This window comes from Cucurbita pepo, chromosome LG06, assembly GCF_002806865.2.
Source record: "Cucurbita pepo subsp. pepo cultivar mu-cu-16 chromosome LG06, ASM280686v2, whole genome shotgun sequence".
Lineage (NCBI taxonomy): Eukaryota > Viridiplantae > Streptophyta > Magnoliopsida > Cucurbitales > Cucurbitaceae > Cucurbita > Cucurbita pepo.
The window spans coordinates 5,680,151-5,690,008 of NC_036643.1; the positions used below are offsets into that span (position 1 = coordinate 5,680,151).

The window sequence follows — 9,858 nt, forward strand, 5'->3', positions numbered from 1 at the left end:
TAAGTATATTCATGTCATAGTGCAACATGACATCCCATACATACATATCATCATAACGTATCATATCGTCACACATCTCATGTCATCATAACATATCATCATAGCATAACACATCATATCAAACACATGACATGTGAAATGGTCATTGGGCACGTGTCATCATACATAAACAATTCTTCCGCCTGCGCCGATAGTAGAGTCACTTACTTAATTGTCCTAGGGCAAAGCTACTACGACCCCTTGATGTTAGCTTAAGATTGTTCTCTCGAATTTAATTCTACCTACGGAGTCCCACAATCATAAATTAGAATTCTATGGGAATTGACTCAACTAATTTTGTATAAAATAATTTAAACTTGACTCCAAATAATATTAAATAGCTATACCATATTTTGCATAAAATAACATTTTTGTTCATCTAAAATTCATACTTTCAGAGCTTTGTGCAACAGTCACTATATAGACACTTAAGGGTTTATCCTGTTGCTCCCTTTAGAAATTGTTTAGACTATTACAAACTAGTTTAAGAAGAACCTCCTGTACTTGAGAGAATTTTTTGTTTCTTGAAGTTTATCTCTTGTTCATTGGTTCGGAGTTTTGAATTCTTATCCCGTAGACACTCCCCCGAGAGACTTGTGGGGTCCTATGTTCAGTGAATAACTCAATCTTGACCTATGCTCGAGGCTTCATGTGTTCCCCGCAACATAGCTTAATACTTGCATCCAAGGCTTCTTGCGTTCTGTGCAATACAATCTGCGTACCAATGTCCAAGGCTTCTTGCGTTTCGTACAATACAATATGCGTACCAATGTCCAAGGCTTCATGTGTTCCTTACAACATAGTATGAGTTCCTACGTCCAGGACTTCATGCGTTCCCTGTGACATAGTCTACGTCATAGGATCATGTTCCACTGCTCATCAAGAGGTCTTTAAGATATCTCGAGTTCTAGTTCTAAAAGTTCGTTAATTCTTGAAGCACAACAAATGAAAATTCTTAACAAGTGCACCCTAATCCATATAAGTCATAATCATTTCTTCCCATGCATAAATCTTTCATAGACATCTTGTAACATGGTAACCATAAGAACCTTGATTTCTTATAAACTGTCTTGAGGGTAGTTATGTACTTTTTCCCTTGGTTCATATCTCAAAGTTGTCATAATCCCTCCAGATCTCACACGAGTAACTGTGTGAGTCTCATATAAACTTCCTTATTATTTCGAGTCCTTTACGGTTTTGAAAACATCTTAGAATTCTCTTAGGGGTATTTTGGTCATTTACCACTCCAAATCTTGGTTTAAACTTTCATCATATTCCAATGGCCTCGTGACTTTGTATAATCCCATTACGAATTTAATTGAATTGACTTTGATTTTGACCTATTTAATTATTTCCAATCAACCAATGTGCTTTATTCAATTTTGTAAGATTCACATNTTAAATTAATAAATATACTTGAATAACTAATTCTTTAAAATATATTTAATAATTTATTTAGCTTCGAATAAAATGTCACGTTTAAAACCTTAATCTTTAAATATTAAATTAAAAATTCTTAATTTTAGGAGACAAAATAAGAAAGGGAGGGCAAAAGAGTAATTTCCCCCTTTCTTTTCATTAATTATGAACCCAATATATTCCAAAATAATAATTAATTAATTAATTCGATGTATGTCCATGCATGGACATGGCCTCATCAACACATACATAGTGGCACGTGCTTTTGAATGGCGTCACGTGCTTCGAAGGCGCCGTTATATTTTTGTGGGGAAAAGGGCATAACGTCCGTTAAAGAGGAAATTGTCAGCTAAGCGGACAGTTGGACTAAAGAAGATTCTCTAATCTTAATAAAATATTATTTTAAGATCCGGTTAAGTACAGCCGAGTTCATGATAACTATCGTGTGGTCTAAGTTTCAGCCACTAAAAATATGACACGTATTGTAGTTTGGGGTGTGTAAAGCAGAGGATTACGGCTCTGTTTTTAAAATAAAAGAATAGGGAATTTATTATATTTTATGTAAAAATATAATGTTGATTAATTTGGAAAGATTATTAAAAATTAATAAATAAATATCTAGCTGTTATTATCCAATCAGAAGAGGAGGGAGTGGAAAATTTTGTTTGTTACCAACAAAATATGATTTCTTTCCTAATAAAGAAATAAATATAAAAATTAAAATAAAGTTAATTTGTGTGTTATTATATTAATGGTACTTATGTATGGTGTTAAATATAGCCTTTTGACTTCAAAATATTCTATTAATTGATAATTTTTTTTTTTAATTTCGTAAGCGTATAACTCAATTGGTTAAATGGGTCGGTGTAGATTTAAATTTTTATTCTGAATTTAAACGGTAATATTAAAAAATGACTTAAAAGGACTGAAGATAATATGAGTGAACTACATATGCAATCGAATATAAACTCGGTCACTTTACAACTTTGCATCTTGATTACAGAGTCTTTTTAGTCCTTAAAATTTGGAAGTACGTCTATTTTCCTCGAAAACTTGTTGAAAATGATGATTGATATAGGAGGTCGGGACTAGAATGAAGAAGGCTCGACCGTCTTTGCCTTTCTTGTGGGGTCCTATGTTCAGTGAATAACTCAATCTTGACCTATGCTCGAGGCTTCATGTGTTCCCCGCAACATAGCTTAATACTTGCATCCAAGGCTTCTTGCGTTCTGTGCAATACAATCTGCGTACCAATGTCCAAGGCTTCTTGCGTTTCGTACAATACAATATGCGTACCAATGTCCAAGGCTTCATGTGTTCCTTACAACATAGTATGAGTTCCTACGTCCAGGACTTCATGCGTTCCCTGTGACATAGTCTACGTCATAGGATCATGTTCCACTGCTCATCAAGAGGTCTTTAAGATATCTCGAGTTCTAGTTCTAAAAGTTCGTTAATTCTTGAAGCACAACAAATGAAAATTCTTAACAAGTGCACCCTAATCCATATAAGTCATAATCATTTCTTCCCATGCATAAATCTTTCATAGACATCTTGTAACATGGTAACCATAAGAACCTTGATTTCTTATAAACTGTCTTGAGGGTAGTTATGTACTTTTTCCCTTGGTTCATATCTCAAAGTTGTCATAATCCCTCCAGATCTCACACGAGTAACTGTGTGAGTCTCATATAAACTTCCTTATTATTTCGAGTCCTTTACGGTTTTGAAAACATCTTAGAATTCTCTTAGGGGTATTTTGGTCATTTACCACTCCAAATCTTGGTTTAAACTTTCATCATATTCCAATGGCCTCGTGACTTTGTATAATCCCATTACGAATTTAATTGAATTGACTTTGATTTTGACCTATTTAATTATTTCCAATCAACCAATGTGCTTTATTCAATTTTGTAAGATTCACATTAATTTTCATATTGTTTAATCCCCTCTAACATCATATAATATAAAGTTTTAAAATAATAATAATAANGAGTAATTTCCCCCTTTCTTTTCATTAATTATGAACCCAATATATTCCAAAATAATAATTAATTAATTAATTCGATGTATGTCCATGCATGGACATGGCCTCATCAACACATACATAGTGGCACGTGCTTTTGAATGGCGTCACGTGCTTCGAAGGCGCCGTTATATTTTTGTGGGGAAAAGGGCATAACGTCCGTTAAAGAGGAAATTGTCAGCTAAGCGGACAGTTGGACTAAAGAAGATTCTCTAATCTTAATAAAATATTATTTTAAGATCCGGTTAAGTACAGCCGAGTTCATGATAACTATCGTGTGGTCTAAGTTTCAGCCACTAAAAATATGACACGTATTGTAGTTTGGGGTGTGTAAAGCAGAGGATTACGGCTCTGTTTTTAAAATAAAAGAATAGGGAATTTATTATATTTTATGTAAAAATATAATGTTGATTAATTTGGAAAGATTATTAAAAATTAATAAATAAATATCTAGCTGTTATTATCCAATCAGAAGAGGAGGGAGTGGAAAATTTTGTTTGTTACCAACAAAATATGATTTCTTTCCTAATAAAGAAATAAATATAAAAATTAAAATAAAGTTAATTTGTGTGTTATTATATTAATGGTACTTATGTATGGTGTTAAATATAGCCTTTTGACTTCAAAATATTCTATTAATTGATAATTTTTTTTTTTAATTTCGTAAGCGTATAACTCAATTGGTTAAATGGGTCGGTGTAGATTTAAATTTTTATTCTGAATTTAAACGGTAATATTAAAAAATGACTTAAAAGGACTGAAGATAATATGAGTGAACTACATATGCAATCGAATATAAACTCGGTCACTTTACAACTTTGCATCTTGATTACAGAGTCTTTTTAGTCCTTAAAATTTGGAAGTACGTCTATTTTCCTCGAAAACTTGTTGAAAATGATGATTGATATAGGAGGTCGGGACTAGAATGAAGAAGGCTCGACCGTCTTTGCCTTATTCTGTGGACATCTCTAAGCCGAAGTCCTTAAAATTTGGAAGTACGTCTATTTTCCTCGAAAACTTGTTGAAAATGATGATTGATATAGGAGGTCAGGACTAGAATGAAGAAGGCTCGACCGTCTTTGCCTTGTTCTGTAGACATCTCTAAGCCCATGGCTAGAAGATATTGTCCTTTTTTTTTTGCTTCCTCTAACGGTTTTAAAACTGGTGGTTAGAGATAGGTTTACACTCGCTTATAAAAAAATGTTTTGTTGTCTTGGATGTAAGATCTATAACTGCTTGTGATTCTGATTCTCTTCGAAAAAATACTAATACAACACATCATAATAAAAATATCTTCGTTGCCTTTTATGTCTAAGAACCAACCTACCTAGGATTGAAACTAACTTCTTGTTATAGTAACTGAAGTTATTAGTCGATAATAGTCAAAGAAATAGTCAAACACGATCCTTAATTCTCGTGGAAGTATCGAACTTTCGAAGCTTCAAAACATTCGGAAAGGCTCGATCTAATTTGTTATAACGTACGTGTGAAATGTCGTAATTTGTGGTAAGCTTTGATGTATTTGACATTCGGCTTCAAATCCGTGCACATCTAGGCAATTTAGTCTCTCTTCGTGGACCCATCAACCTCTACGTGTGCGTTTCTTTTTTGAGGAGCCCTACAACTTTAAGGATTCAAAACAAATATGTTGTACGGCTCCATCGAGGCTTTGGAGGCATCACATCCAAAATCAAACAACTCACAAGGTTGCAATGCGTTTTTACTTTTACAGTATTGTCAGTTGATTCCGTCTATTTCATTACGACTCACACTTGTTTTCTTTATTATTATATTGCAGTTTTGAAAGATGAACGGTTTGTTATTTGAATTCGGTGATGACTTCGGTTATTCGTGCCCGAATTCATTTATAATAATAGAGCTTCTCATAATTGCCGTCGTAATTATTTATTTTACTCTTAATAATAAATTTGATTATTTTATTTTACTCTTAATAATAAATTTGATTATTTTATTTTCAAAAGTTATTAATGTAATATGGTTGACGTGAGTGATAACCTAAAGAGTCTGTAGTATAGGAATGAAATTAGGTGTAACACAATTATACAAAGTAATTGTTACAAATATTTTGATTGAAATGGATCGTGGGTGAGTGAAGATATCTTATAAACTTAGTCTTCATAAAATTAGACTACAAAATTTTATCTCTCTTATAAATCCATTTGGAGGTCGGACTTGCTTAACCGAATACACGTAATTGGGATTGAGAAGATTAATATTTATAAGATGATTGTGTACGACTCCATCTTAATCATAAGTAAGTTATGAACGGTTGTCTATAGAACTTGTTCTTTAAATGAGAGAATGACTGACCGATTCAATATACCTCCGGGACTTAGCCAAGCTAGAAATATAATTTTATTGAATAGAATTCACTTCTTTCTATACGACAGAGTAGTAGAGGTTGATTTGAACCTTGAGGCCCCATCTGTTCGGTTTGGTTTACTTCAATAATTACATCTTATCGCTCTCTCATGATCAATCCGGTTATAATGCTCATATCAAAGTAGATAACTTGTCCTACCATGCATGAGTAAACTATACACGGGAGGGACTTGCAACTCTATATTTATATTGGAGTGACTTATAGTTAATGAATGAAAATTAATTAATTAAAAAGTTCAAATAATTAATTTTATATTATTGTAACTTATAATCGGTAGGTTTAAGTCCACTCAAATAGTTAACGTCCTATTATAAGATGATCAAAGTTAATTAATTAAACATTTTAGTTAATCACATTAATTAACTACGGTCACTCTACTATAAACCTAAAGTTACATTTTTATACTATAAAACAAGTTCGATCGATTGATATAATCATTATAAACAAGTCAATCATTCACGAGTTATTCATAATTACAATTAGGTCACATTCGTAACCACGATTTTCTGATGAGAACAATTTATTTATGATCTAATCCCAAACGAGTCTGGTCTAGGCTAATGAGAGAGTGGGCCCATGTTCAGTCCTACCATCGTTAAACTACTAATTTACTTACCCTAATCAAAGTACGAACGTAGTTCATAATTTACTTAAATTAAGATCGAGTTGCATATGATCATCATGTGAAATATAAATTTTTTTAATTAACAAATTCATATAGATAAAATATTTTATAGTACAATGTTATACAGACTCATTGTACATATACCTCACTTACATGTATCTCCAGAACGATTTAGATCAATTCGTTTATAATAGACCGTATCGATAGTGTTATCAACATAAAATTTGAACATAATTTTCCTGTTGCTTAGCCATATACTATTCAAGATTATATTAATAATTTCATATAATATAATTAAAATTATCTTTCAAAATTAAATAATTAATTATAAGATTTTAGAATATAAATCTCAATATTACTACTGTCTCATTTACCTCCAAATATTCCTATAAGATTTTATTACGAATAAAATTACAATTTAATCTCTAATTCTAATTTTTAATATTTTTAATAATAATAATAATAATAATAATAATAATAATAATTATTATTATTATTAACGATAGTTACAAAAATTAGGAGTTGATAGACGTCGACAAAACTTATAATTTCTCGGAATTTAAAAAGAATTAATATTTAAGATGACGGATGTATGATAATGATGATAATNTTTTTTTTTTTTTTTTTTTTTTTTTTTTTTTTTTGTATTTATTATTATTTCGTTTATAATCNATAATATGTATGGGCATGGATGTATGTATGTATGTATGTATGTATGTATGAGCAAAAATGTTTTTAATGAAAGAAGAATGGCGTTTGACTTGGTTTGTCGCATAGAATAAGAGAGAGAAGGAATGAAGAAAATTCAATCAGATCTAATAGAAGTTTGACGTCCACAAGGACACCCATCAGCTTTCTCTCTCTAAACCCTCTTCCCTCTCTCTATATCTATACGCCAGACGGCGAAGAACTGGATTTTTGCACAATTTTGGTTAATGAGAGAGAAAATATCACTCCACCGCAACTTCACTCTGTGGAACCCTAGACAAGGAGTTGCAGTTTCTGTACTCGATTCCGGTTTCTGAAGAAAAGTGTGAAAGACGGAGATAGCTTTGGAATAATTCAACTCAAATTTCGTCTCTACTTCAGTTTTGTGTTTCTTCAAATCTTCTGATCGGTTTTTTTGTTGAAATCTTCCATTCAATCTCGTCAGGGCTTTTGGAATTGGAACTTTTCTCTGTTCGAGTATTACTTGCTTGCCGGTGAGTTTTTTTTGGCTACTTCATTTTGTTTTTCTTCTTGGAATTTGCTTCGCTTAACTTGATGTGGTTTTGTTTATCTCACTATTTCAGTCTTCGGATCGTTTACTATTTTCTCTATGTTTTTTTTTTNTTTTTTTTTGTATTTATTATTATTTCGTTTATAATCATCAGGTGTTTGTTGTACTCTTGATGATTTTCAATTTTTTTTTGTTATCTTAGTTCGGGATGAATTTTAGTTTGGAGTTTCGAAGATAGTTGTTATCGGTACAATCTTTTTCCAATTGTTTGTCGTTTTTTAATCTTGAGGATTTGTGTTTGTCTGATGTTTTAGTTCTTTTTTTTCCTTTAATTGTGATGACTTCAATGTACATTTTGAGTTGTATATGAGATTTCTTTGATGAAGTTTTAGCGTTTTCGTTTATGAAGATGAGGTGAATGTTGCCTAAAATTCATTGTATTATATACAGATTCATGCGAAAGCCCTTCAAGGATTACTCTAGTGAAGATTGTCTGGCTGTAGAATGTTAAAAAACAGGGCTTGTTCCATCGTTTCAGCATCGTTTGGTCTTCGGCTATTATTCAGTAAAAATTCGCACCATGAGCTGAGGCTCAAAACTTTTCCGTTTCTATTCGTTCATCATAACGACTATGAAGTTTGCAACCAGGATTGTTGGGGACAAATGCTCTTTGGATTGAGCCCTCTTATGTGCCTTGAACGATTTCTTGTGTATTAGTCAGTTAATGTTACTTTAGATAGTTTTCCTAATCCCCCTTCTTCAGTAGTGTGTATAGATTTTTGAAGAAGATGGTACCTTCGGGGCCATCTACTCCCGTTGGTGGTGCGCAGTCTGTTCCACCATCGCTTTTGAGATCAAATTCTGGAATGATGGGAGCACAAGGGGGGCTGCCTTCTCAGTCAGCTTTTCCTTCTCTTGTATCCCCACGGACTCAGTTTAGCAGTATGAATATGCTTGGTAATACACCCAGTATGTCTTCTCTCCTTAATCAGTCATTTGGGAATGGAGTTCCAAATTCTGGGTCCTCAGGCCTTGGAAACAGCCAACGAGTAGGTATGGACCCTGCTACCGAGTCAGATCCATTTTCACTTGTTGGCAATGGTATGAACTTCAACAATACCCCGTCGTCATTGGTGGCATCAAATACACCAAACCCTGGTTCATCTAGTCAAGTTTCAGGGCAACAGTTTTCAAACCATCCTAGCAGCCAAATAATACCCAATCAACAGCAGCCACAGCAAATTGAACCCCAGAACTTCCAACATGGTCAGCACTCAATGCAACAGTTCGCTTCCTCTAATAACACACAGCACTCACAGCAGCAACAACATCAATTCCAACCTATTCGGGGAAGCTTATGCGGTGTTGGACCTGTCAAGTTAGAGCCTCAAATGAATAATAATGATCTTCAAGGGCAGCAACTACAGCAGCAGCAGCAGTTGCAGTCGATGAGGAATCTTGGCCCTGTGAAACTGGAACCGCAACAACTTCAATCAATGAGAAACTTGGGTCCTGTGAAATTGGAACCTCAACAATCTGATCAGTCATTGTTTCTACAGCAGCAACATCAACATCAACAACAACAGCAACAACAGCAGTTACTCAGTATGTCTAGGCAGTCCTCTCAGGCTGCTACTGCTGCGCAGATTAGTCTTTTGCAACACCAAAGACTCTTGCAATTTCAACACCAACAGCAACTCCTGAAGGCTATACCTCAGCAAAGACCGCATTTGCCTCAACAATTTCAACAACAAAATTTGCCCTTGAGATCCCCTGTAAAACCAGTTTATGAACCTGGCATGTGTGCCCGACGTTTAACAAATTATATGTGCTCACAACAGAAGAGGCCTGAAGTAAGATTATGTCACTCAGTTGTTTCATTTGGTAGCAGTACAACCTAGAATATAAGCCATATAATCTGTGTAATCACGTTTGTTTTGTAGGACAACAATATTGAGTTCTGGAGGGAATTTGTTGCAGATTTCTTCGCTCCCCATGCCAAAAAGAAATGGTGCGTTTCCATGTATGGAAATGGTCGCCAAACAACTGGTGTATTTCCGCAGGTTTGCTGCAAGAAAACCCTGTAACGTTGGCTTCTCTTGAACTTGTGGTGGGGTGGGTGGGTG

The 9,858-nt window shown here is 33.7% G+C and overlaps 1 protein-coding gene across 1 annotated transcript in view; it reads left to right on the forward strand.

The window, feature by feature from the left end:
* Positions 1-7,339: 7,339 nt before the first annotated feature.
* LOC111796586 (transcriptional corepressor SEUSS-like) overlaps positions 7,340-9,858 on the forward strand; it is a 9,667-nt gene continuing 7,148 nt past the window's right edge. Inside the window, exons 1-3 of the mRNA XM_023679275.1 lie at positions 7,340-7,715; positions 8,183-9,585; positions 9,676-9,795. Coding sequence (XP_023535043.1) covers positions 8,521-9,585; positions 9,676-9,795 — 1,185 coding nt within the window. The 5' untranslated portion in view covers positions 7,340-7,715; positions 8,183-8,520. The remainder of the gene's footprint in view (positions 7,716-8,182; positions 9,586-9,675; positions 9,796-9,858) is intronic.